The sequence below is a fragment of the Pongo abelii genome, chromosome 7, assembly GCF_028885655.2.
Source record: "Pongo abelii isolate AG06213 chromosome 7, NHGRI_mPonAbe1-v2.0_pri, whole genome shotgun sequence".
NCBI lineage: Eukaryota > Metazoa > Chordata > Mammalia > Primates > Hominidae > Pongo > Pongo abelii.
This window is the reverse complement of record NC_071992.2, coordinates 43,546,442-43,574,246: the sequence shown is the minus strand read 5'-3', so window position 1 is coordinate 43,574,246 and position 27,805 is coordinate 43,546,442. Positions and strand designations below refer to the sequence as shown.

Below are 27,805 nucleotides of genomic sequence, written 5' to 3'. Positions count from 1 at the left end.
GCTGGGATTACAGGTGCTTGCCAACACGCCCAGCTAATTTTTGTATTTTCAGTAGAGATGGGGTTTCACTATGTTGGCCGGGCTGGCCTCGCACTACTGACTTCAAGTGATCCACCCACTTCGGCCTCGCAAAGTGTTGGGATTACAGGCGTGAGCCACCGTACCTAGCCTGGCCCCTAATTGTTAACTGAAGCACTCCTCATTTTAAAATTAGAAACGAGAATCACAGATGTTGATTTTCAAGCGCATAATTCTTCAAACATCTAAGAAAGTAGAAACTGGACTAAGTAAAACATTTGTAGATTTTATGAGATAAACAAAGATGTGCAAGTTGTGCACATGAATCCTTTTGTTGGGAGGAAAAGATCACATCTATGTTTCTCGGCCCTTGCACATCCCAGAATCTGAGCTTCTAGCTATGTTGTTTGACACTCGGCTGCTCCGTGAAGAGTAATTACCAAAACATTTTGAATACAAATTATTATCATTTCCTGGCAATAAACAGGTCTGTTAAAACATGAGGTAAGAGGATATATACATGAACAGAAACAGAAAGATCAAGAACAACAGATATGGCAGCTAATAGGTGGATTTTTAGGTCTCCTTCTGCTTTTTTTTTTTTTAAAGAACTCTTTGTAGGTGAAACGAAGAATTTCTTTAAAGATAGTTTATAAATCTGAAGATTAAAGATTTCACTAGCAAAGTAAAATATGACAGCACAAAGTTAGATAAGTTACTAAGTCAGTAAATCCTTTTATTGCTCAGATACTATTTTTTTAAAAACCCACAACATCCTGCTAGCATAAACTTGTTTTCATTTGACAATAACCCTTAACCAAAGATCTTTGGTAGTGCCTAACTCATAAAAACCAATTTTTTTTTTTTTCAAAATGGAGGCTTAAAAATGTAAAGAGTAGGCGTTAAGTTCCCATAGGGCTTCCTGGTTGTAGGCAGAATTTCACAGAACTTCGTATCTACAGCATTTGAGGAACATATATGGGAAGTACTTAGGATATAATTCAGAAGAGCCAAGATCTTTATTTTGGTTCTTTAATTCTGTGCCTACTCCTTTTGGAGCAAAATACGAGTATTGCTGTACCCCTTACAATCCTAGCATGTAGGTGGTCCACAATCCCCATTTTGACATTCCCAACAATCCACAGCAAATGGGATGTTAATCAGATGTTTGCCGTTCTCTACACATTTCCAAGTTTTGAGTACAGTACTGGAGAGTACCATCATAAAGCCATTTATTCCAGCTCTTGGGGGTGGGGTAGAATAAAATCATTCACACTGACACTCTTGCACATTAAAGCTGGTCACTGTGTAATGGTTATAGTCATCGATGTTTATCCTTCCAGCAAGCACACATGAGGACAGGGATGACTCTGGCCTGTTTCAGTTGGTGTTTGCACTACAGAGTAGTCTCTGGTGATGTTAGACTACAAGCGTGCTTGATTCATTTTATCTAATGAGTGACAAGCACCTTTTTTCATATTGTTCTTGTAACTTTGATTTTACATAGAGAAATTCAGTAGCAAGAACTCAAATGAGTACAAAGTATCGTTTGTGCTTTATTAGGTCCTTAGAGAATTTTGAAAAGTGGAAATTATCTGAAAATAAACTTTTATCAGAAGACTAAGTTAAAATAATTAAGGAGAAATAGACTTCTAAGTTTTCCAGTTTCAATCATAGCTGGATTTAACGTTACATAGAGAATAATACAGGACAAAGTATGAGCAGGAGGCTTATTTATTATTTACATTACCCAACTCAGAGGTTTCGATGCAATTCCTTTCCTATCTCTGGGAATTCCTAATCCAGAATTAAAGGGCATTGGGATCCTCAAGGGTACTTATCTCCAGGCAAAAGTCCACTCTATTGGAGGTTAAGCCACAGATATCTCCTCCCAGTTTTAGAACACTTTACCAAGGGAGCACACAAATCACTGCCTATCAAAAGCCAGACAAACACCGCTGTAATCCAGGTGTAGCAACGTAATTCTATTCTGACGTTAATGACCTGATGGGTCAACTTACTTCTCATTCATTTATGCACTTTACAAACATGTGAGAGCTAAGTATCTGTAGCACTGTGTATGAGGATGCATGGAGTGTGAGGTGGACGCAAGGGTAAGTAGGAAACCACCTCTGCCCTCGTGGAATGTACACTCTCCTTTGTTCGGAGGGGGAAAGAAGCTGGTGAAGGGGAGAGGAGGTAAGTACATAAATCAGATATGGCACCAGTACTCTGATTTCCTTTGACATTAAAACAAATAACAAAAAACAAAGCATGTTACTTCTGGGAAACTGTAGCTTTAACTTATGCTAGGAGCCAGGGCTAAGTGGAATACGGAAGAAATTTAATTGAGGTGTTATGACCTCTTTTTTGACTCCTGGCTATATAAGTATTATTTACTATGAGTTTCACTGGATAAGGAGAGACATTGAACATTTTATATAGGAAAATAAGCTTACAAACGAAAGTTGGAATATGGACTGTAACTTCTAAGTTGTTAATTTTCTACAAATCTACCTTATTTAAAAGAAATGGAGTCTGGGTCGGGTGCGGTGGCTCACGCCTGTAATCCCAGCACTTTGTGAGGCTGAGGCTGGTGGATCACCTGAGGTCAGGAGTCCTAGACCGGCCTGGCCAATATGGCGAAACCCTGTCTCTACTAAAAATTACACCACTGCACTCCAGCCTGGGTGACAAGGACGAAACTTCATCTCAGAAACAAAAACAAAAAATGGAATCTGTATTTGGATTGTTTGTAACACAGTGCTTGAGGGGATGAATGTAATTATTACGCATTGCATGCCTGTATCAAAACATCTCATGTACACTGCGAATATAGACACCTATGTACCCAGAAAAAAAAAAAAAAAAACCACACTGAGTCATCAGGTGATCCAAGATAGTAACAATAACTGTGATGCCTTTTTCCTAATGAAACATGCCAATGTCTTATTTCTTTAACTGTTTTTTAGGCCAGGCGGCGTGGTGGCTCACACCTGTAATCCCAGCACTTTGGGAGGCTGAGGCAGGCAGATCACCTGAGGTCAGGAGTTTGAGACCAGCCTGGCCCACATGGTGAAACCCCATCTCTACTAAAAATAAAAAAATTAGCTGGGCATGGTGGCGGGCGCCTGTAATCTCAGCTACTCTGCAGGCTGAGGAAGGAGAATCACTTGAATCCGGGAGGCGGAGTTTGCAGTGAGCTGAGATGGTGCCATCATTACATTCCAGCCTGGGCAAAAAGCAAAACTCCATCTCAAAAAAAAATAGACATTTTTTAATTACCATGGACTATTCCTTGATTTTTTTTTTGACCTCTGAACTTTTTATTGGCCTCTTGCTTCCCACAGGGTACCCTGCTTCTGCTGGCTTAATGTCTCAGACACCACTTTGCTATCCACTATCCAGCGGGTGGTGGTCTTTTGGATGGTTTGCGTGGAGTTACTGCTGTCCAGGGCATCACCCAGATTGAGGCCCTCGCTGTCTTCCAGCAGGCGGCGGTAGGTGGCGATCTCAGCCTCCAGCTTGACCTTGATGTTCAGCAAGTCCTCGTACTCCTGGACCTTGCGCTGGCCCTCTGCCCAGTTCTGTGCCAGCTTCGACTCCAGGTGCAGCAGGATTCCGTTGAGCTGCGCCATCTGCAGGGCGTAGCGGGCCTCCACCTCCCTCAGGCTGTTCTACAAGCTGGTCTTCAGATTTCTCATTGAGTCCAGGTCAATCTCCAAGCACTGGACTGTACGTCTCAGCTCCGTGTCATCTCAGCAGCTCTGACCTTGACAGACTGTGTGGTGACCACTGTGGTGCTCTCCTCAGTCTGCTGAGACCAGTACTTGCCTAGCTTCTCTGGGTTCTTCTGAGACAGCTCATCCTATTGGGCCCTGACGTCTGCCATGACCTTGGCGAGGACTTGAGATTTGGGGGCATCTACCTCCACAGCCAACCCAGAGTTGACAATCTGGACTTGCAGGCCTTTTACTTCCTCTTCGTGGTTCTTCTTCATGAGGAGCAGCTCCTCCTTGAGAGCCCCCTTCTCTGTCTCCAGCTGCAGCGGAGTGACATTGGTGTCATCAATGACCTTGCAGAGCCCACGGATGTTGCTCTCCACAGACTGGCGCATGGCCAGCTCTGTCTCATACTTGACTCTAAAGTCATCAGCAGCAAGATGGGCATTGTCGATCTGCAGAATGATGTGGACATTGTCCACAGTATTTGCGAAGATCTGAGCCCTCAGTTCCTTGATGGTCTTGAAGTAATGGCCCTAGTCTCTGACATGGGGTCTCTTCTCCAGATACTTCTGGATTTTGCTCTCCAGCCTCCAGTTCTCGGTCTCCAGGTTCCTCACTCTGTCCAGGTAGGCCAGGTGGTCGTTCAGGCTTTGCATGGTCTCCTTCTCATTCTGGATGCCCCCCATTCCTGCCAGACCCCCAGCCACCCCTGTGGCCAGGCCCCCAGACCCCAAGCCGCCCCAGAAACTGGTGGAACGGGACATGGAGATCCGGGATCCCAAGCCCCCCAGTGCCTGCATAGATGCTGGCTGTGCTGCTGACCGGCCGGGTGCCATAGCTGGGCGGCTGGACAGAGCCCAGGGATTGGTAGTTGGTGGAGAAGGTGGAGGGAGTGGTGAAGTTCATGCTGTCCGGGGAAGAGAGCAGGAGGACAGGACTCAGGCTTTGTCAACAACTACTCCTTAATTTTTACTTATAATATACCTGCTCTTGTAAGATAAAGCAGGTAAGAAATCGAGAGCTTTGACGTAGAAATGTAAGATGTTTATTTTAAAACACTAAGCTACATTGTACGGTACACTACTACAATTCTAGTATTATCTGCCAAATTTAGTGTCCTATCATTTACCACTTTACCATCATTTACCACCAACTCCCACCAAATATGACACAGAGAAAATTTGTTTAAGAAAAGTTTTATTAATGTGTTAATATTTCAGCAAAGTTATTGCAACGGGTTGAAAATGCAGACACACTATTACAGGCTGTAAAGTAACAAATGAGTTTTACACAATTAAAATATTACACATACTTATGGGATTTGTTGAATGACTAACAGACCCATAAAAGAAATTAAATCTGAAAGACAAAATCCAGTATTAGCACCTACAATATCTCTGACAGTGAAACTTTTAATGGTTTCCCTCTCCTAATGTATTTTTAAACTCTCTCCCAAATACAGTGCTCTCAAACCCCAAGGATAAACGAAAGGCATAAGCAGCCCTGATCCTAGGAACGTACAGCCAAAAGCAGAGCTACAAATATGGACTCAGACTTGAGAGTTTTACTGAGAAGTAACTTACTGTACTTGAGCCAATCATAAGATTTCTGTGCACTGAATACTGTATATGAGAAAATTCTGTGAGTCATAAGGTTTGCCTTAGGGATAGTTAAAAATTAGTAATATACAGTATTATTCCTATCAAATTTTTTTCTCATAAGTTATATTTATAACAAAACTATAATTAAAATATTTTTTATACCTGCTTATTCCATATCCAGGGACACAGCGGGAACATCTATGTGTCTGACGGTTTGGCATCCACTTTATTGTGCTTACTGATTTTTGTGATGAACAAGCAACACGCATCACATCTTTCCAACATTCAAGGTAATGCAACAATGACATAAAATTCTCCAAAGAAATAACTGGAAATTGCATTAAATACTGCTTTAATTAGGAATAATTGCTATAATAAAACAAATAACATTATACATTATTTTTTTCAATAAGCTTCAGTTTGAGGAACTGAATAGTAGAAACAGATCTTAAAATTTGAGTCATGGTAAAACTGGTAATTCTTTGAAATCTGGGAGGTGCAAAACGACAGCCACAGCCAACCCTCACCAAAATCCTGGAGAAAAGCATTTTATTAATTTAGGGGAACAAGATAGAACACTGGTGAAGATACGGCTTGTTGAGGTCTAAAGCCACCTGAGAAACTGGCCCAAGGAATGAAGAGAACCAATGGTACGTACTGGTGGCAGATAACAAGCTTTGCACTGGGCTGACCAACTGTGTTTTATTAAATGGCTTTGAATAAAAAAAAGTGAAATGCTTCATTGTGTTTTCTCAGAAACTAATCAAAAGATTACAGAGTCCTACACAATTTGGAGACACAAAGTGGATGCTGAGCGACTAGAGGTCACTCCAGGTGTGGAATTTTAGAAAGTGAGTCCTTGGAGTAAATGGCACCGTGGCTCTGGCAGCAGATAGAAAGGAATGATGCTCTGGAGAGGAGGTAGGGACACTCTGCGGTCGGCCAGTGGATACATGAGGGGCCCGGCTGGAAGTGGGATCTGTAATTAGAGGGAGAAGTAAAGGTTTGAGAGAGATCCTGAAAATAACTTGTAAAACCATTTTTCTTCCATCAACTGATACGAGCTTATAACATGTGGTCTATGTTCTACTAACCTAGAATTTTATCTACTAAAATATCTTGGTACCATTTGTCTAAATGAGTCTACAGCTCAAAAGTCTACAAATCTAAGTCCTATATATTCAGATCTCTGACCAAGCACATCACCACGGAGCCACGCTGCCTTGACTGCTGTCTACTAGCTGTTCGTCCTTGGGCCAGCAACTTAAGTTCTCTTTGCCTCGGCTTCCTCATCTGAAAAACAGGGATAACAGTATCTACCTCACAGGGTTGTTGTGATGATTAAAATTAAGCATTTAGAATAGTGCTGGCACAGATGTGCCAACAAACATTAGCTGTTTTTATTATCACTAGTTGTGATGGAATAATCATGTATTCCATTTTATATAAAGATGGCAATCTTAATACAGAGAGAAAACACCAGTGCATGTAACAATCACAATGTGATATTAAAGATATATGCAAGATATTATAAAAATTAAGCTTAAAGAAACACATTTTTGTTTAAAGCTCCTTTTAAAAATAAAGGCTATCCTCATGTTTGTGTAATCTTTTGTTAAGTCACTAATTCCCACATACTGCTTCAAATTGCAGACACCTTGCAGGCTGAAGAAAAATGGAAGAATTGAATAAATTATGCTTAGAGTTTCCTCCCCTTCTCTAAGATCTCAGCCCACATTGCATCCTGGACCTTGGGAACACCCAAATCCCAAAACGAAATTGTGTTGAACAAAATATCTGCATTCATGAAAGACGGTATCCAGAAGTTATTAATGTAAATCCTTCCCATTTCAAAATTCTAGTTATTTGAATATTGATAGATTAGCCTCTGGTGTGTAATTGCTAAAACCTCACACATCAGAAAAACACATGATTACACAATAGCTGCAAAATGAGTCATGACAAATGGGCTATGCCAAGTCATTGCAGCTGCAACTGATATACAAACCATGGCATGGAACAAAAGCCACACAGAAGGTTCCTGGTTGTTTGAGAAGTATCAGTTTGAAAATTGTACATGAGAAAGTGTATGGACAAGTAACACTAAGTGCTCCAAAACAAAGCCTTTTTAAGGAAATACAACATATGGCAGAGGATATTATGATTTAGATCTTTGGCTTTCAGGAATTCAGGTGACACATTCACTAGTGCTAAAGAAGGCAGCTCTGGAATGTTGCATGGCTTACAAGATTGAATAAATCATACAGGAGCAGACAAAATGTATTCTTTTTTAAAGTATTGAAAAAGAAGAGAAGGGGATAAACCTCTAGAATTTCTGATGACCTCTTCCCTTTCTCCATGTTCCTCCTGCTGCAAGTACTGAGAGGAAGTATGGTGTAAAAGACAGGGGTTTTACGGTCAGTCAGACTTGGGTTCATATCCCAATACTCGTTAACTGTGTGATTGTGAGAACATCATTTAATCTATTTGTATCCGAGTTTGCTCATCTGTAAAATGGGGAAATACTTTGTAGGGTTCTTGTGAGATTCAGAAGTACCCTTTGTACAATACCAGGCACATAGTAGGTGCCCTCAAAATGGTAGCTGTTATTAATGTTGCCCTAGGAAGACGTATGTCTGCTTTGGTACATTCTGTATCTGTGCTGTCTATTAATTAGTGACAGACACCTACAAGCACCGTCAACTAGAAAAGCACAGTAGCAGAACGCTTTCTGTAGGAAGACCACGTAACTGAAGCTGGCAGAAATAGTGAAGTGCTACTTCCTGTCACTTAGAAGGCTATGCTAAAGTACTTAGGGCTTCAACGTGACTCTGCCTAGAGATTCTTATTAGTATTAATTTGTTTCTTACTCATTAAAGGGCAGCATCTGGATATTTAAGGACATTAACACTTTAAACAAAGGAATGAAATTTATGTTTCTACTCAGTAGGTAAGGTTTCTTCCACAGGGGTCTGAAGCCACTTAAATATAATAAATGAAATATTCAGAATCTCCCCACTGCCCTCTGAAATGCTCCTTTGCTTATTAAAGCCATTTGTCATATAGGTAGACATCTCTGAACTCATTCTTATATGTAAAACCCAAGTATTTATATGTCTAGGATAGTTTTGAAATATTAAAACCAGCCAAGTAACTGCCATCCCCCATCCCCCCACCAAAGTAACAACAAAACTAGTCTGAACACAATACAGCAGGAAAAAAAATCAGAATCAAATTCTCTATCACCAAATAGAACTTGGGCCGAATACACATTTTAAATATCAAGCTAATACAGTGACTAGCTTAAACTAACACAGCAAATATACTGTTATTTAACTACGTGATTTAATGATTTATTTACCATGCGGGGAAGAATATTCATGCATCCTCTAAACTTGCAGAAGCTGCATACAAGCTATATCATTTCATATTTACCTTTAATTCTTCGGTTTATCTTCCACTGCTCATGCCTCTGTCTTCATAAATGGTAATTTCAATCTAAACAGCATGGCTGTTAAGAAAACACACTACAGGACACAACACATAAAGGGGGACTTGGCAAGGTGAAGGGTGTGATCTGCAGACTTTGCTTTCAGTTTGCTTTGCTTATTTTTCAATTATTAAACATTTTTCCAAATACTTAAGTTTGCTTTCTCCAATTTGCTGAAAATTTTAAGAAATGTAATTACTTATAGTAGTCCACATGTAGTTCCTTCCCAAACACTGATAACTTATGTTTTGAAAACAAAACAAATAAATTCTGAAAACGATGCTTTATTTGTTGAACTAGGGAGTTCGTAACTGATAATCCATGGAGGTAATGAATTCAGGGATTTAAAAATACCCTGAAATTATAGGAAAACTTTTTTCTTGGGAAAGGGTTCATGACCCCTGAAAGTTTAAGAACGATTGTTGCAGAGTATAATAAAACTGCTGAAATTATTATCAGCTGGAAGGCCTGGGATTATGTGACCTAGGTTTTTAAAAAAATTTATTTACCCATTACTCCAGTTATCAAGCTAAATTAGTTTTTTGAAATTTTATTTACCAAATTCACTTAGTGATTTTCAAAGCTTACTGCCTCTAAAAATATGCACAGTATGTCAAAGGTAATGAAATTATACATCTGGCAGCTGTAACTGATTTCGACTAGTCAGATGAACCCATGAAACTGCAATTCATTTGGATGACAAGTCTCACCACACATTATGAGTTTATCCATTTCAAAGGGGCTTCAGGTTCAGGGTTTCTGCAGCTGAAATGCATTACTCAAACCACCCCCATTATTACTACAAGATGCCCTCAGAACCACCAGGAAAGATGGTGACAAGAATAGTAAACAAACCACAGAGACCTGCACCATGCAATGGAAGGAGGGACACGCTTTTAAAAAAAAAAAAAAATGTTGGAGACACGGGGTTTACAGTAGGTATGCAATTCACACAGAAACTACCTAGGGCAAATACAGGATGGGAGTTAAATTCTCTCTAGCCAGTGCCAAACAATATCAACATTTTCTTGTTATAAATATTTAGACTTTCTGATCTGAACTAAAAAGATACAACTCGCAGTCCTCGCTCAATGGGGTCTGTCAGGAGGAGGCCTTGTGGAGCATAGATCTTCTCATTCTGCTCTTGAATGTATTTGGAGACTTTCTTCAGAACCTGACAGAAAGAAGCACCACAGCTTTTTACAAACTTCATCAGATTTCCCTTTAAGTGTTAGTGAGATCTCAAAATAGGCAGTGGGAATTCGTTTTCAAGGCAAGTCACATGGATATTCATATGGTGGAATACAGCTGTGATTACTTGGCTCACATGAGTTGCATATGACATACAGCAAAGTGTAAGGGACTCTTCCAGTCAAAAATATCTTCGACACAATGTAAATAAATGCAAAAGCATACAATGGCACGATGAGAACCAACCCCCTCCTTCCTACTTCCCAGTCACCTCAATCCTGCATGTGGAGAAACACACAGATGGTTATACACACAATGGCTGCTCAAGCTTCTCTTTTCCTATTCATAAAGTGCTGTTAATGTGACATCTTCTAAAATCAAGGACAGTCCTTGCTCTTGCCTTTTACAAAACTTAAAGGACTGCTTCTCTCCTTTGTACATGTCCATCAATTTAAAGTAATGATATAAGGTGGGCTTATAACAAAAGGTAGCCCCATTATTTCAAAACTAAGAAGTTTATTTCCTTTATAGAGCTTGTGGGCATTAGCTGCCAGGGAGTTTCTGATAAATACAAGTGTCTTATGTCATTTCCATGACTGCATGTAGTGCTATTCTGCAGTTTGCTCATTTCCTAGACAGGAACCTCAATTTATAAGTTTAGTATTAAGCTTGTAAAAGTCAAAGCAAATGTAGACAAAAACCAGATAGGATACAAAGGAACTTCTGGAAATTGCCAAATCTCCAGCTTTAATAAAGGCAATTCTGAGACAGATAAGCTAGAAGAAAATAAATCTTAATAGCTACATCCAAAATCAAAGAGTTACATGTTTTATTTCAGGCTCGAAGTCATCATAACTTTTTTCTGGCTCTAATGTTCAAAAAAGGCTTTGATCCAGTTCTTTAAATTACAATATATTTCCTTAAATTCACACTATTAGCAAATGATAAAGTCACAAATGTGATCACAACTTAAAGGGAAAAAAGAACTGTATGAAAATAAAGTTGGAAATTAAGCAATGATTTAAGTGTGGGTTATATAACATACAGACCAAACTAACAAATCAGGATGTCACAATTTAGATGCTTTGGTATAAACTGATTTAGAATTTAAAACTCTACCTGTTTTGTATAAAGAATTTTCTAATTGAAGAAAAGTAATTTAAACAGTTTATTCAAGTATTTTTTGGGGATAAAAAAATCTCATGTTTTATAATTCTTCAAAAGAGCGTAAGATTATTGAAAGAGCAATCTGCATGGTTCTTACGTAATAAATTAGGAGCACTATTTCTAAATAAAGGATTTGTTTTTTTCATCTAATTACCTGAAGCAATGCATGTATCATTCTTCTATTTTCAGCACTGGAAGAATTTGAGCTGTGCTTGGTCTTTACGAGCCAAAAAACCCCCTTAGGCACTATCTTCACATCAGAGTTTGTCAATCATCCTAAAATAATGAATAGAAGGAAGTAGCCCATAAAGGTGCCCAACTAAGGCCTCTCAATCTTCTAATTTCCTTCTCAGCTCACCTGCCAGAATTGGAAACTGGAGACTCAGTCTCCCTTCACTCCAGTCCATTAATACTAGTGAAGACACTCAGAAAAATGCCTGCATGGCTGGTTTCAAAGAAAGGATTCCTTCAGAACAGCTTTCCGTCTCCTTTCTCTGAGCACAGGTCACGAGCAAAGAAACAGCAACATCATTCTTTCATCTGGTTCAAGCATAATTTTGTTGGGCAAGTTTTTTTTTTTAATAAACTTTAGTAACATTGATATGCACTTGGGTATCAGTTCGGAAAGAAAACAATTAGTTTTCCTTTTTGTATAAGCTCTAAATATTCTTATACTATTGTGGTGAAGGCAACACTGTCCTTAACAAGATGCTTTAAAACTCTTAGTCTCAAAATAAAAATAAAATAAAAATTAAAACAAACGATAAAACTCTTCAAGTCTCTTTAATAGCAGAAGAGCATTAATATGTGTAAACTCATACCACAATCTCAGAAAGGACAAAGTGCCATTCTCACCCCCAAGAAATCATATGTTGACATTTTATTCACACTTTATTATTTTTGGTAAATCAATGTCAAAGCAAACCATAATATTTAACAAAGTTATCTGTTACTTTCAAATCCTCAACAAAACTTCAATTTGTATAATATTTACAAAGTGAAACACAATCAAACCTTGGAAAAACTACGGTCCTCCCTGAGGATATTCAACTGGAGAAAGCCTTCCAGACCTTCAAGAAAAATGGCCTGATTGAGGCTAAGTAACACCACATCTTACTGTTTTCAGAACATATCCAAGTTCTCTCCTGTGTTCCTTCTAGAGATTACAGCACATAGGCATAACGGATGTTTTCTAGTTCATGAACAAGGCGGAGAGATACTGAGAGGAGAACCTTCCACGAGCCCATTTGTCCCCTAATTATCATGGGTAGCAACAATAGAGAAATAACACTGAAGTCTTTATCTTCATTTTAAATCAATAAATAGCACATTATAGGGAAAAATGCATGATTGTTCTAGTGAGTTTTAAAAGGCCTATTTACAATTTCAAAAAATTTAACACACATGACAAAGTATAAGCACTGTTATATTTGGCTTACTGTTTGTAGACTAGGAATTTCGATGTTTAAAACAATAGAGACTAAATGACTCAACCCCATCCTTTCGTAAGTAGAAAATAACAGCACAAAAATTCCTCAGAGACAAACTGGGAAAGGGAGAGGGCAGCTGTGCTTACATTTTAATCATTTTATTGAAACACAAATGCACACTTCTATTAAAAGTATAGGTATCTTAACTATGATCATTCCAGTTATTAATTCTGCACAATCTAGTTATCGATGTTCAGTTTCTACAAAATATCACTTATTTTTAAAATGTGGCCATGTCTTAAATTTGGTTTCTGGATTAAATTTATTTGGTCTTTACTTGCTTTGTAATATTTGCTCTATAAAAAGAAAGGGGCCTTGCTTAGACCTATAAAATAGGACCTTACACAACGTCTACAAATCCAAGCTAAAAGATATACTGGGATCAACCAATTTCCATTGTATTTCTGGTATTGAGGACCATCTTCCAAGATTTAATAATTGGAAGGGTTTTAATTGAGAGCTGCTAAGTGTTTTCAGCACCCAAATAAACTAGTAGCTGGCTAAAAGATAACTTATACTTGAAAAAAAAAAATCATATGTGAGTTCACAAATATCTGATTAAAACTTACATAGGTAACATCATTTAAAATCTATCTTGGCTGGGCACAGTGGCTCATGCCTGTAGCCCCAGCACTTTGGGAGGCCGAGATGGGAGGATCGCTTGAGGCCAGGAGTGCAATACCAGCCTAGCCAACATAGTGAGACCCCATCTCTAGTTTTTTTTTTTAAAGTAAGTAATAAAGGCTGAGTGCTGGGTGCAGTGACTCACACCTGTAATCCTAGAACTTTGGGAGGCCAACGCAGGTGGATTACTTGAGGCCAGGAGTTTGAGACCAGCCTGGTCAACATGGTGAAACTTCATCTCTACTGGCACAAGAATCACTTGAACCCAGGAGGTGGAGGTTGTGGTGAGCCGGGATCGCACCACTGCATTCCAGCCCGGGTGACAGAGCGAGACTGTCTCAATTAAAAAAAAAAAAAAATCGACCTCAAGAAAACACTGTTTATTAAGCACTAACCACATGTGAGGAAAATTATTAATTCTAATACACATTTTACAGTTGAGAGAATTCAGAGAGATTAATTTGTCCAAGATCTCATAATTAGTGTAAACTGACTAGCACCCAATTACCAATTTCTTTTTACAAATGACATCAGTACTTCTATTTCAGCAAATACACTTTGACAAATACAATTAAAATTTTATCAACAAATGTAATAACAACTCAAGTCTTTCAATACTTCACTAAGCATGAATAAAATACTCAAGAGATGTGCTTCTACCTTAAATTAGCAATATTATGGACTTCTGTAAATAGCCATTCCAGATGATAAAGTTTCTACCTATGTGAATTCAGCTTTACCCTCCCCTCTACATTCATGCCGACTATCAACATATCCCTTGGAGCTGGTCACCTCTTTGCACCTCCCCTGCTCCCTTCCTAATCCAGGCTATTTCACTCTTGCCTGGACTTCCGTGGAGCTTCCTAACTTGTTTCCCTACTTCTATTCTTATGCCTTTTTTCCACAAAGCAAAGATATCTCTTTAAAATGAAAATCTTGCTGGGGGCAGCGGCTCATGCCTTTAATCCCAATACTCTGAGAGGCTGAGGTGGGAGGATCGCTTGAGCCCAGGAGTTCGAGACCAGTGTGGACAACTCAGTGAGACTGTCTCTATTACAAAAATAAATAAAATGAAAATCTCATCACATCACTCTCTTGATTAAATCCTTTGAGTAGCTTCCCACTTGCCCTAAAAATAAAATCTACACTTTGTTCCATGGACTAGGCACTCCATGTTACAGCTCCTGCTTACCTCTCCAAATCCACCTCCCATCATTCTCTGGCCCTCCTCTCCTGCGCATCACCTTCTCTCAGTTCCCAGGGTCCATCAAGCCCTCTGGGCCTTTGTGTATGTTCATCTTTCTGCCGTAATGCCCCCAGGCTTTTCATCCTTCATGCAACAGCTTAAATGTCACCACCTCAGAGGCCTCTTCTGACCACACACCCTAGATTAGGTCCTGCCTATTATTTTCAACCATAGGCCAGTTTGTTTCCTTCAAGGCACTTATCATAATGTGTAATTTTTCTGGCTTTGTTTCCTTGTTATCATCAGCTGTCACCACTTAATTATAAACTCCACAAGGTCAGCAACCATGTTTGCCCTGTTCCGTTATGTCCCAGCACTTTGCTTAGCACATAGTAGGCTTTCAATAGTTACTGAGCAAACAAATCCCCTGAGCCTTCACTCACTGAACGTATTATTAGAGAGGAGATACACTGAAACAGACTGAAAGCTGACACTGAGCCTTGATAACTTCTGATTTTGAAAGTTAAACAGGAATGAAAGCTTCTCTGTGTATTGATATGGAAGGGAAGAGCATGGTCCCTTTAAATGATACAGGAGCAGGCAGGGAAGTGCTAGGTAGAGAAGGGCATGGTCCCTGGCTAGCCCTCCACCTCCAGGCCTGTGCCCAGTAGGTGAAGACAGACATTTTTGTTTTCCTGCCCAAATGCTGCATTTCCACCCTGGCCTGCCACACCCCTACCCTGTGCCTATAAAAGCCCTGAGACTCTAGCAGGCAGACAAACAGGCGGCTGGATGTGAAGAGGTGCACATTAGTGGAGGAACACACAGGGTGGCTGGATGTCGAGAGGAATACACTGGCATAGGAGCACACTGGCACACCAGTAGGCCATCAATTGGCAGAATCAGGTGGAGTTTGGCCAGGGTGGTTGGAGAAGAGTTTGGTCATCGAGCGGCCTGACTCCAGAGGAAAACTATCTCCCTTCTGGCTCCCCCATCTGCTGAGAGCTACTTCCACTCAACAAAACCTTGCACTCATTCTCCAAGCCCATATGTAATCCAATTCTTCTGGTACACCAAGGCAAGAACTCTGGGATACAGAAAGCCCTCTGCCCTTGTGATAAGGCAGGGGTCTAACTGAGCTAACACAAGCCGCCTATGGACGGCTAAACTAAAAGAGCACCCTGTAACATATGCCCACTGGGGCTTCAGGAGCTGTAAAACATTCACCCCTAGACACTGCCGTAGGGTTGGAGCCCCACAGCCTGCCCATCTGTATGCTCCCCTAGGGGTCTGAGCAGCAGGGTACTGAAGAAGCAAGCCACACCCCATCGCACGCCCTGCAAGGGGGACAAGAGAACTTTTCCTGTTTCAACATGGGGAAGGATATAAATAACTATACTTAAATATACCTGTTTATATGAGATGGAACAGGGTGGTAATGAAGAATACAACAGCATTTTCAGCCAACAGCTCCAAAAACTTTAGCTGCAACTATATGCACTCTCCACTACATGGAGCGTAAGACATTTCTATCAGATGTGGCATAATATATTCTTATAGCATTTCGTTTTCTAAGCACTGTAAGAATTTAGTGATATACCAGGGGCTTATCGTGATTAATTTACAGTCATTTATTTAACATACATTCAATGAGTACCTGATATACCCAAAGCATGGTGTTAGGCATGAAGAGGGATACATAATGGTTAAGGCATTGTCCTCAAGAAAAGTACATACTTGAAAGGCAAATAAGACAAGAACATAAACTGCTACATTCCAAAGAAGAGTGAGGCAAGTGCCAGAAAACAGATACAAATAAAATGTTGTAGGGACACAAGAGAAGAGAAAGAATTCTGACTAAAATAGAGAAAAAGTTAGACGGAAGTGAGACCTAAGGGACTGGTGGGATTTGAACCTGGGAAGATAGCATTCCAGGTGGAGAAGAACCACAGTGGGTATGTTTGCTGACCAGTGAGGGATGGAGTTTGGCTGAGGGAGAAAGTGAAGGAAGGAATGGGAGGTAGCGCTGGAAAGGTAAGCTGAGGTCAACTTGAGCAGGGCCTTGAACTTTACTCAGTGGTAAAACATGGGAAGCCAGGGAAGGTCTCTGACTTGGCAGAAGTAGTAGGGGAAGTAAATCTGTGTTTTATAAAAACAACAGCAGATAGTTTAGAAAAGCAAAAGGAGGGAAGAAATGAGACAAGTCAGACTATTTCAATAGTCTAGAAGAGACAGAATAAGGGCATAACCCAGGATAGTGGCAGAGGAAATCACAAAAAGTTAATGACTGGGAAAATGAAAGATATTTCAGTCTTTGAAAACAGATTAATTTTTCCCTCTTCTTCATCCCTCATGCCCAAAGATGGTACTGAAAAGACAGGGGTGCTATTGACAAAATGGGGAGGTGGGAGGTTTGACTTCTGGTCATCTTAAGTTGAGAAATCAGCAATTCGGGAGCTAGCAGGCAGCTGGAAAGAGAAAGTAAGAACTCAGGTGGGAGAAGAGGGTGACATTTAGGGAAATAAGGTAAAAACATTCCCAGAAAGCTGAGTAGGAAGAGAACATATAGATTTTCTACATTCTTCTTAAGTGTAAGCCAGTCTGAACATTGACACGTCATCTGCAAGTGGACATACCAACTGTAACCTGTTTTGAAAGACTCAGGACTATGTGCCTCTGTACACAGGAACAACACAATTTGAATGATAAATGCCCCTAAATATTTTACGGCAACTACCACCATGTAAGCATCAATGTGTGATAAACTTGCCTTCTTCATGATTTTAAGAGATTTTTGTGAAAACAAATGTAGCATTACCTTCTCATAATGAGTTTCCATGCATAGGAAGATGGTATATGCTGTTAAACAAGCCAAACAACCTTCGAGATATGATTGGCCGCCGAGCTTTTCTGCTTCTGCATAAAGGTTATTTAGAGTTCGAACTGTTTCTTCAAACTGCTGCCTATCAATCTGTAGAGAAGAAAGTATTTAAAAATAAGTTTGGGAAAAAAAAATCAACTTACTAATGCATGCTATCATTAATTTATCTTGTTTTGTCACCATTCTTAGCCAGTAGTTGACAATCTTTTTGGTGACTAAATCTGGGCCTAAGTTACCAAAACTGCTTAGTTTGTTTAATTTTATCCCTCTTATAAATACTGGATGGCTTCAAGGCTCAGTAAGGTACTTCTTTATTCTTTCTACTAAATTTCAAGTAACTTTAGGCTCTATTCCTCTTTCCATTCATTTAGATTCACATTTACTGAGCACCTACTATCAGATACTATGAAAAATCTCAAGATAAAGCACTGTCTCAATCCTTAAGAGTTTAATTATGCAAGCAGAACAGGTATGTAAACATAAAAATGGAGTAAGCTGGCCAGGTGCGGTGGCTCATGCCTGTAATCCCAGCACTTCAGGAGGCTGAGGTGGGCGGATCACGAGGTCAGGAGATCGAGACCATCCTGGCTAACACGGTGATACCCCGTCTCTACTAAAAATACCAAAAAAAATTAGCTGGATATGGTGGCGGGTGCCTGTAGTCCCAGCTACTGGGGAGGCTGAGGCAGGAGAATGGCGTGAACCCGGGAGGCAGAGCTTGCAGTGAGCCGAGTCTGCGCCACTGCATTCCAGCCTGGGTGACAGAGAGAGACTCTGTCTCAAAAAAAAAAAAAAAAAAAACAACAACAAAAAAAGCAATAAGCTGACAGGGTACTATCATATAGGCAAATATAAAGTCTAGTGGGGACACAAAAGCCTTTATCTGGGAAGGGCAGGTAATCTTAAATGGAGTAACTAAAGACTGGAATTTACTAGGCAAAAAAAAAAAAAAAAAAGGCATTTTAGCAGAAGGATCAAAAGGCGTAGTAGGTTCTATATTCTGTTTACTCAGTCTATCTCTTTTGAAGCAATTATCTTGTTACTAAATAAGGTAAAATTTGTTAAGGTAAAATCTCAAGCTAATACACAATTTTTCACACCAAGTCATTCTTATTACCTCTATTTGGTGACACCATTATCTTAAATTTACACTAATACTACTACAGGTTGAGCATCCCTGATCTTAAATTCTGAAGTCAGAAAGGCTCCAAAATCTGAAACTTTTGAGCACTGACATGATACCACAAGTGGGAAATTCCAAACCCGACCTCATGTGAGGGGTCACAGTCAAAATGCAGGCACACAACACATAGTTTATTCAGTGTCCCCAAGGGAAAAAGACCCTTCCAGCCCCCATCAGCTGCCATGTATCTTTTCCATGCACAGCCAGATTCTCCTATGCAAGCATGCTCACAAAAGGTGATAAGATGGTTCAGTGTACACACACTTTGTCTCATAAAGTCATTTAAAATATTGTATAAAATTACCTTCAAGTTATATGTATAAGGTGGATATAAAACATAATGAATTTCATGTTTAGACTTGGATCCCATCCCCAAGATATCTCATTAGTATAAACAAATATTTCAAAATCTAAAAAAACTCCAAAAACTGAAATACTTCTGATTCCACATATTTCACATAAGAAAGAACCTGTACTGTCATCCATTGTTTCACTCAATCATCTGCTTTTACTTTATTCTTCCAATATTACTTTACTGTCTTCTAATAGTACTTTGTATAACAGATTTCAAATTTTGCTACTTTATCCCAGGATTTTCAAGGCCCATTAGGAGAGCAATCATCCAATACTGCCATTCTTATCTGTCTGCACTCTAGGCCTTCTCTCGCATAAGGATTCCCTTATTTCTAAAATTAGTAACTACTTACGTATGAATTCTCTCTTTTATGAAGTCCTTATTTAAAAGACTTTTTTGTTTGGCTTTTTTTTTTTTTCCTTTCCTGTCTCTGTGAACCTATTAAATCTTTCTTTATAATAGAAATCGACTCAGAAAAAAAAAAAAATCAGGCTGGCGTGGTGGCTGATGCCTGTAATCCCAGCACTTGGGAGGCTGAGCTGGGTGGATCACTTGAGCTCAGGAGTTTGAGACCAGCCTGGGCAACATGGTGAAACTCTGTCTCTACTAAAAATGCAAAAATTAGCCAGGTGTGGTGGTGCATGCCTATAGTCCCAGCTACTCAGGAGGCTGAGGTGGGAGGATTGCTGGAGCCTGGGAAGTGGAGATTGCAGTGAACTGAGATCCCACCACTGCACTCCAGTCTGGGTGACAGAGTGAGACCCTGTCTCAAAAAAAGAAAGAAAGAAAAAAAAACCCTCCACATACAGTATGAGCCCTATTATTCACTATTCCCAAGAATGTAATCTTTTTTTTTTTTTTTTTTTTTTTTTTGAGACAGAGTCTCACTCTGTCACCCAGGCTGGAGTGCAGTGACCCAATCTTGGCTCACTGTAACCTCTGGTCCCAGGATCAAGTGATTCTCGTGTCTCAGCCTCCCGAGTAGCTGGGATTACAGGCGTGCACCACCATTCCCTACTAATTTTTGTATTTTTAGTAGAGACGAGGTTTTGCCATGTTGCCAGGCTGGTCTCAGGCTCCTGGCCTCATGTGATCCACCCCCCTGGCCTCCCAAAGAGCCACCTGCACCTGGCCTCAAGAACATAATCTTTTAAAGTGTAAAACAATTAATGACCATCCTTAAGCTATGACAACTCTTTAAGTTAGAAGCAGTTGTAGTCATTGTTTTGTCCGTTGTGGGGAAAACGTGAGGAGTCAACGGGCTAGTGGCATGCATGAGTTTAATGTAACCTTTAAAAGTGGTGTTGGCTCTACCCATTTTTCAAAAGGAGTTACTTTAAATTTCCAGGAATATTAGAGATTTGGACAAAGGCTAGGTGGGTCAAGATGGCCTTTAAACGCAGGGGCAGCATTTCCTCACTGAGCTACCCCTTGAAGATGTGGTGTCAAGGCTGGTCATCTGGGAAACTGTCAGAGTTCTCATTCACGAAAACAGACTGAGGAGAGCTCAGCAAATAAAAATGGTAAGCTGTTATGTTCACCTAATTATGCCTACATTAATGCTTTCAGTTTGTCCACCGATAAGTCTACAAAAGTCTAAATAATTCTAATCATATTTGATGTGCCTATGTTATAAGTCATTGAATTACTTATATTTCTTTACAATACAATTCAAAACCATGGGATTCAACCCAGAAACATCTTACTTCTTTCATATTAGAATTACTATTTATCCCAGAAACCCTAATTATTATTATTTTTTAAGTTTAGAGACAGAGTATCGCTATGTTACCCAGACTGGTCTTGAACTCCTGGCCCCAAGTGATACTCCTACCTCAACCCTCAGAGCAGCTGGGATTACTTGGGTGCAAACCACCATGCCCAGCCAGAAACACTAATTCTTATGTGTTATTCCGAGATTACAATGCCCTATAGGTTAGAGGTAAATCATACGTCAGTTAAACAAACAAACAAAAAAGTTAATAAAAAAAGAAAAAAAAGGATAAATGGTTAAAGAAAAGTAAATGCCAACAAGTTTTTGAAAGGTCATTTTAAAAAAGGGAAATAAATGGTAAAAATCACAGAAGGCATCAGTAAAGGCAAACAACAAACTTCACAAGAAAGGGCTCAAGAGAACAAATGTTGGCATTTGTATCTTACTACCTTTAGGCTATGAAAAACAGTGGCCAGTGTTCTCCCTTAGGTGCCTGGACACTGATTCAGGAGCTCTATCAAAATTTAGATATATGAGAAGTCAGAGCCAAATAAAATTTGGACCCACAAACATCAAAAATCAGAATGGAAAGAGAAATCAGGCTCATTTTCCCAGAATTACTGTGAACTACACAGTAGAAAGCATGGTGAAGCCTGCAGTGATCACGTATCAACGGTGGTAGGTCAAAGGTAATTACTAACCAGATGGGGAGACATATTTTTAAAGGGAAAAAATGCCCCAAGTACAGTTCACTCATTCTTCTACCCAGATCAAGGGTAACTAAGATATCTGTATTTTAAGGCTAATGAGAATAAAGTTTCCTTTAAGGAATTGTTCTGGCAACAAATCGCTTAAGCATCAAAGCGATTTTACATTCTAAAAGGCAGCAGAGAAAATGAACTTGTTAACAGACAGAACCTATCCTACTCCCAAATTAAAGGGCACAAATGTGTGTGTATTTTTTAAAAATGCTATAAAATAATACAGAACACTTGCATATTAGTCACTTTCTCTATTATGTTGCCAAGTGTGATGTTCTCACAAAAGGAAAATCAGCTCCAATAGCAGAGCAATCAGTAAAATTTCTAGGGTAAGTAGTAGAGAAACAGAAACCTTTCAATTTTTCATCAAAGCAAGGAAAGTTTAAACCTGTAATTTAAATTTAATCTCAACACACATACACACACAATCAAAGCTTTTCTAGTGGTTTAAAGCATAAGCTAGTGTTTTAACCCAAACATTTAAAAAGAAAAAAGAAATTCAAAGGCACAATGGAATAGTGCCATGTAACATTCCATATAGTACTCAGTACCACAAGCAGTTCTGGGCTATACAGAGTCAAAGAGGTAAAAGGACTCCAGAATTTAGAAACATCAATTTCCTGAGAAGAATCAGTGGAGCACTGTAACTACATTGTGCTTTTGCACTTAGATTACAAAATAAAGGCTTTGCCACACACAGAGTGGAAGGCTAATGTCTGATTCTGTGTATACACATTTAGCTCAAATATATGAGGTGTAAGTGTTGCTTTAAAACCTTAAAGCGAAGGAATCTTTAATGTCCAAATAATTGCGGTAAAAAAAGAATACTTTATATTCTGATTTTGAAGTACATAAATTGTATGTCACAGTTTCCGTAAGAGGCTTAAAAATAAAACATTTGATTGATTCTATGTACATCTTTTTATTTGATTTATTTTTTGAGACAGAGTCTTGCTCTGTCACCCAGGCTGGAGTACAACGGCATGATCTCGGCTCACTGCAACTTCCGCCTCCCAGGTTCAAGAAATTCTTCTACTTCAGCCTCCTGAGTAGCGGGGATTACAGGTGCCTGCCACCACGCCTGACTAATTTTTGTATTTTCAGTAGTGATGGGGTTTCACCATGTTGGCCAAGCTGGTCTTGAATTCCCGACCTCAAGTGATGCACCCGCCACGGCCTCCCAGAGTGCTGGGATTACGGGCGTGAGCCATCGGGCCCAGCCAGATTCCATGTCAATCTTAACATGTAAAACACATCAATTGTGATGTTAAATTATTTTAAAACGACATCCAGTAGCTCTACCCAACTGGCCACTTGCTGAATTTCTACCTCTTCAAACCACTGTGGATAGTTCCACTTATTGTCACGCTCAGTTAACTCATAACATAGTTGACAACATACTGCAGCATTTAAATGGCATTTCAGAAACAAGTCACCTCACCATCTTTTAAAGGCATATTTGATCAATTTGCAATTCAAGAAACATATTTGGGCCATGAACCTGCCCATGGTTATGTCAAACTGAAGGAAACTATAATGGATCATTGTTGATTTCCCAACCATGGCAATCGGGCAGTGCAACCCACCTCACTGCAAACTGACTGTAAATAACTGCTACACATTTCTCTACACAGACTCATCCACACCCATTTATCCCATGACCAGCATCTCTCAGTTCCACACCTAGGGAATGCCTAATCACCTCTCAGGCTCTCGCCCTCCCTGTCACAGAGGAGAGAGCCACAAAACCTGCTTCCAGCTAACCAGAAATTGATCCCTGAACGGGAAACACAATCTACATGAGTCAAGACCAAAAGAATCTTTGGTTGAGTGTACATATGTGGGCACACAAAAACACAGGCAGGCATGCACACACTCCATTACCTCTACAACAAGATACAATGATTTTTTTTTAAAAAAAACGTTTTGCTAGGTCTGAAGGGGAAGCAAATCCCATTCTTCCATTTTTGCTTGCAATGTTGCCCAAAGGACCTATATCCTGATGACCATTTTGATACGCAAGACAAAACAGGTGGCTCCCAGTGGATGTGACAAGTTTAAGGCCTTGTTCTGAGACATTTTCCTGTCCAGGCCTATCCAACGCCCTACGTCTTTAAGGTTCCAAGAAAGCCTGAACGCACCGCCTGGCAATGCACCTAATAAACCCTTTCAGCCAAACAGTGCGGCCAGCACAGAGGCAGCAAACATCAGTCATGAGAATGATGATTTATCTTGCGCGGAGAGGTAGGAGGATATAGTTTACAACCTGTGACTGAGGTGACCTGGAGCCTCAGGAATTGGCTCCTCATCGCTGCCGACAATAACCCGGGGTGGGGATTTGCGGGAGTGCAGCAGGGGAAGACCGCTGGATCCAGATTCCCGGCACCGGGCAACAAAGTTCCATAAGGTCGTCAACCCCGGCGATCGGCCTATATTATTCTTCCTCCTCCAAACACCTGTCTTGCTTAATGGCTCTCTTCTTACACCTTTGGCCAAGGCCCCTTCTGTGCCTGGCCCTCCCCAGAACTGCGGGACCCTCAACGGCCTGGTTGTCGCCCACACCCCTCCCGTCCCCGGTGAGTCTCTCTCCCTCGACAGAGCAGGCGTGGGGAGCCAGGTTGCGTACCCTGTTCTCCAGCTCCGCAGGGAACTTGGTCTGGAACTGGCAGCGTGTGCCACTGCTGTAGTCTCGCTGAATGAACACCTTTCCGGACACCGGCGCCTGCTGCGGCCTCATGGCGAGGACAGGACACCCCGCGCTGCGGGGTCGAAGGAACACCAACCGCGAGTCAGAGCCCCGGCCTGGACCCGGGACTCTGACCCTTTAGCCCCTCGCCCCCACCCGCCGCCCAAAACAGCCCAAGGCCTCCTCTGCCCCGCTCCCCTTCACCCATGCTGTCACCGCGGGCCTTAGCTGCCGCCTGGCCCAGGCCCCGCGCCCCCCACAACCCGGTTCGGCCCAGGAAACACAAACCCGCCTCCTCTGCCCTCCAGCTGCTGTCGCACCGCCTTCGCCGTCACTTACGTCCTGCCGCAAAAAGCCTCTTCCCCGCCCCTCAGCTCGGCCTCCTACCTCAGGTCTGGGACCCACCCTCTCCTCCGGCCGTAAAGCCACCCTGCCGAAGCGGCGCGCTGTGGGGCTGGGCCGAGGAAGGGAAATGCTGTGGGCGGGGCCAGGGCCGACCCCGCCTTCCGCCCGCGCGCGGATTGTTTCCGGAAGGAGAGAGGCGGGGCGAGCTGTGGGACTGCGGCCGGCGCGAGCTCGCGGGGGTATGACGGGCGGAGTTTCCCGGCTGTGTCACTTCCCTAGTGATTGTGGCAGGTTTTTCCCGATCACTGATAGTGAGGGGTCATTTTCGTTCTTGATTGGACGTTGCAGCTTACGTGTGGGTTATGCCACCCAACTCATACACAAAACAAAAAACAAAACATAAAAAACAACGCCCCCTCCTCAAACCCTCAAACACAAACTGCTCATTGTGTTCAGAAGTAGAAAGCAGGCTCCGAGGATGGATCCATTTGGTCCCTAGACTCTTGAGAAAGGGTCAGGAAGTGAGGACGAAGAACCTGCCTGGGCCCCAGCGTTGGGCGACCCCGCCCCGACTCTTCTTTGGGGGCGGCTTTCCTCTCACCCTCAATTTCCACCCAGCTCCCATCCACGCCCCTCGACGGCGGATTTCCTCTCACCCTCTATTTCCACCCAGCCCCCGCCCATGCCCCTCAGGTGACCAAGGGGACAAGCAGTTCCGCCCTCGTTGCCCACTGGCCCTTACTTGACTCAGCATTTCTTTGCAAGGCAGCCAAAGAAACCCCACCTTACCCTTGTGTCCTGCTAATACAACCTGTTAGTACCACTGTCTTTTATATATTTAATATAGTTTAAATATCCTGCCTTTTAAATATGAAAAATTCTCTTACTGTATTTTAAAAACAGCTTTTTCGAGATATAAATGGCATACAATAAACCACACATATTTAAAGCAGTGGATTTGATAACTTTGGACATATGAATACACCCATAAACCACTGTCACAATCAAGATAGTAAAGCTCCATTGCCCTGAAAAGGTTCCTCCAGCTCCTGTGTAATCTCTCCCTCCTACCTCTCCCAGACCCCATTTCCCAGGCACTGATCCACCTTCTGTCACTCTACATTAGTTTCATTTCTTTGAATTTTATATAAATTGAATAATATAGTGTGTACCCCGTTTTTTGACTGGCTTCTTTCACATAGACTATTTTGAAGTCCATCTGTTGTTGTGTTATCAATAATTCATTTATTTTTGATGCTGGATAGCTATTCCATTGTATGGCCATCCCACAGTTTGTTTATCCATTCATCTGTTGATGGATATTTGGGTTGCTTCTAGTTTTGGGATGTTACAAATAAAGCTGCTATGGACATTCATTTGCAAGTCTTTGCATAGGTGTGTAGACCTTAATGCTTTCATTTCTCTTGGGTATATACCTAGGAGTAGAATGGCTAGATTGTACGGTAAAAACACTTTTAACTTTTTGGCAAACTGACAAACTGTTTTCCAAAGTGGTGACACCATTTTACATTCCCACCAGAGTTCCAGTTGCTCCACATCTTTGCCAAGACTTGTGTAGTGATATCTTCTGCAGCTATAATTTTCATTTTTCCATGACTAATTATTTTGAACGTATTTTCCTGTACTTATTTGCCATCCATGTATCTTCTCTGGTGAAGTGTCTGTTCAAAACTTTTGCCCATTTTTTTGTTTGTATTTTATTTTCCTGTTGTTGAGGGGTTTTTTGTTTTATTTTGGTTTTTTTTGTTTTGTTTTGGTTTGATTTATATCTTTATTGGCTGGACTTAAGGTCAGTTTTAAATTTTTAAGGCACTTTAATTCTTGGATTTTTGTATGTTTAAAGATGTTTTCCTGAGGCGTTTATACTTACATGAGAACTTGGCTGGGCTGTTTTTGAGTTTTGAGTTCTTTATACATTCTGGAGAAAAATCCTTTATCAGATATATGATTTGCATGCATTTTTCACAGTCTGTGATTTGTCTTTTTACTCTCTTAACACGTTAGGGGTTTGAGGGGATTAGGGTGTGGACCTCTTGGGGAGGGCATTTCTGCCTCCCACAGGTATAGATTGAAACTCTTCCCTCCCCCCGTATGATTATTCAGTTGTTATTCAGTTGTTTACGTACCATTTCTTGAAAAGACTGTCATTTCTTCACTGAGTTGCCTTTGTATCTCTGTTGAAAATCAGTGGGGGCCGGGCGCGGTGGCTCACACCTGTAATCCCAGCACTTTGAGAGGCCGAGGCGGGCGGATCACGAGATCAGGAGATTGAGACCATTCTGGCTAACACGGTGAAACCCGGCCTCTACTAAAAATACAAAAAATGAGCCGGGCGCCGTGGCGGGCGCCTATAGTCCCAGCTACTCAAGAGGCTGAGGCAGGAGAATGGCGTGAACCTGGAAGGTGGAGCTTGCAGTGAGCGGAGATAGTGCCACTGCACTCTGGCCTGGGCTAAAGAGTGAGACTCTGTCTCAAAAAAAAAAAAAAGAAAATCAGTGGGGTGTGTGTGTGTGTGTGTGTGTCTGTGTGTCTGTCCCTCTGTCTGCCTGTTGTGGACTTTCTATTCTGTTTCATGATCTGATCCTGTTTTGCATTAAATGTCTATTAGTGTTTGTCTACGAAGTTGATGCTTCCTTACTGACTCAGTAAGATCTCCTAGGAGCTGTTTTTCCACATATTTGTTACTAGGGGTTGAGAACACCCTTAGATAGGTAAAACAGTCTCTACCCTCAAAATTTCAGTCTAATGGAAAACAATTTTCATACATTGTATATTTGCAGTATTTTCCTGCAGCCCTTGGCCACTGAGACTAGGTGGTAAAACAGATTATTATTATTATTTTTTGAGATGGAGTCTCACTCTGTCGCCCAGGCTGGAGTTCAGTGGCACGATCTTGGCTCACCACAACCTCCGCCTCCTGGGTTCAAGCCATTCTCCTGCCTCAGCCTCCCGAGTAGCTGGAATTACAGGTGCGTGCCACCACACCCAGCTAAATTTTGTATTTTTTTGAGTAGAGATGGGGTTTCACCATGTCGGCTAGGCTGGTCTTGAACTCCTGACCTCGTGATCCACCCGCCTCAGCCTCCCAAAGTGCTGGGATTACAGGCATGAGCCACCGCACCCGGCAAACAGATTATTTTTGATTGAGGAAATTTGAAGGCAAATACAACCCAAGGAAAACCCTCTTCATATTTGGGAAGAGGACAATCCTAGGTGAAAGAGGAATCAAAGGACGATGAGCCGTATTGTTAACGTCTTCCCTCATCCCTAAACACACTCATGTGTCTAGATTCTAGTTTTGCCATTAAAAGTAAAACCGCAATTACTTTTGCACCAACCAAATAGCTTCTGGCGGTAACCAATCCTT

General features: G+C 41.1%; 1 protein-coding gene and 1 pseudogene across 10 annotated transcripts; both read right to left on the bottom strand.

Annotated features, from left to right (window-relative positions):
• Positions 1-3,303: 3,303 nt before the first annotated feature.
• LOC100444123 (keratin, type I cytoskeletal 18-like) lies at positions 3,304-4,429 on the bottom strand (annotated as a pseudogene).
• Positions 4,430-4,923: 494 nt separating this feature from the next.
• On the bottom strand, positions 4,924-24,698 carry GOLGA7 (golgin A7). Of its 10 annotated transcripts, none has more exons than XR_002916001.3 (7): positions 24,361-24,551; positions 24,013-24,145; positions 17,311-17,463; positions 9,907-10,008; positions 8,780-8,842; positions 6,539-6,637; positions 4,924-6,323 (listed from the first exon to the last, which is right to left on the bottom strand). XR_002916001.3 is itself a non-coding variant. In XM_002819034.4 (6 exons), the coding sequence occupies exons 2-5, from the start codon at positions 24,121-24,123 to the stop codon at positions 8,795-8,797; spliced, it is 414 nt and encodes a 137-aa protein (XP_002819080.1). In that variant the 5' UTR covers positions 24,124-24,145; positions 24,361-24,698; the 3' UTR covers positions 4,924-6,323; positions 8,780-8,794. The 10 variants fall into 10 exon arrangements, 5 of the variants coding, with proteins under 5 accessions (XP_002819080.1, XP_009242028.1, XP_009242029.1 ...); XR_002916002.3 differs by having other exon boundaries at positions 8,780-8,847; positions 24,361-24,502; XR_010141097.1 differs by having other exon boundaries at positions 24,412-24,463.
• Positions 24,699-27,805: the final 3,107 nt, after the last annotated feature.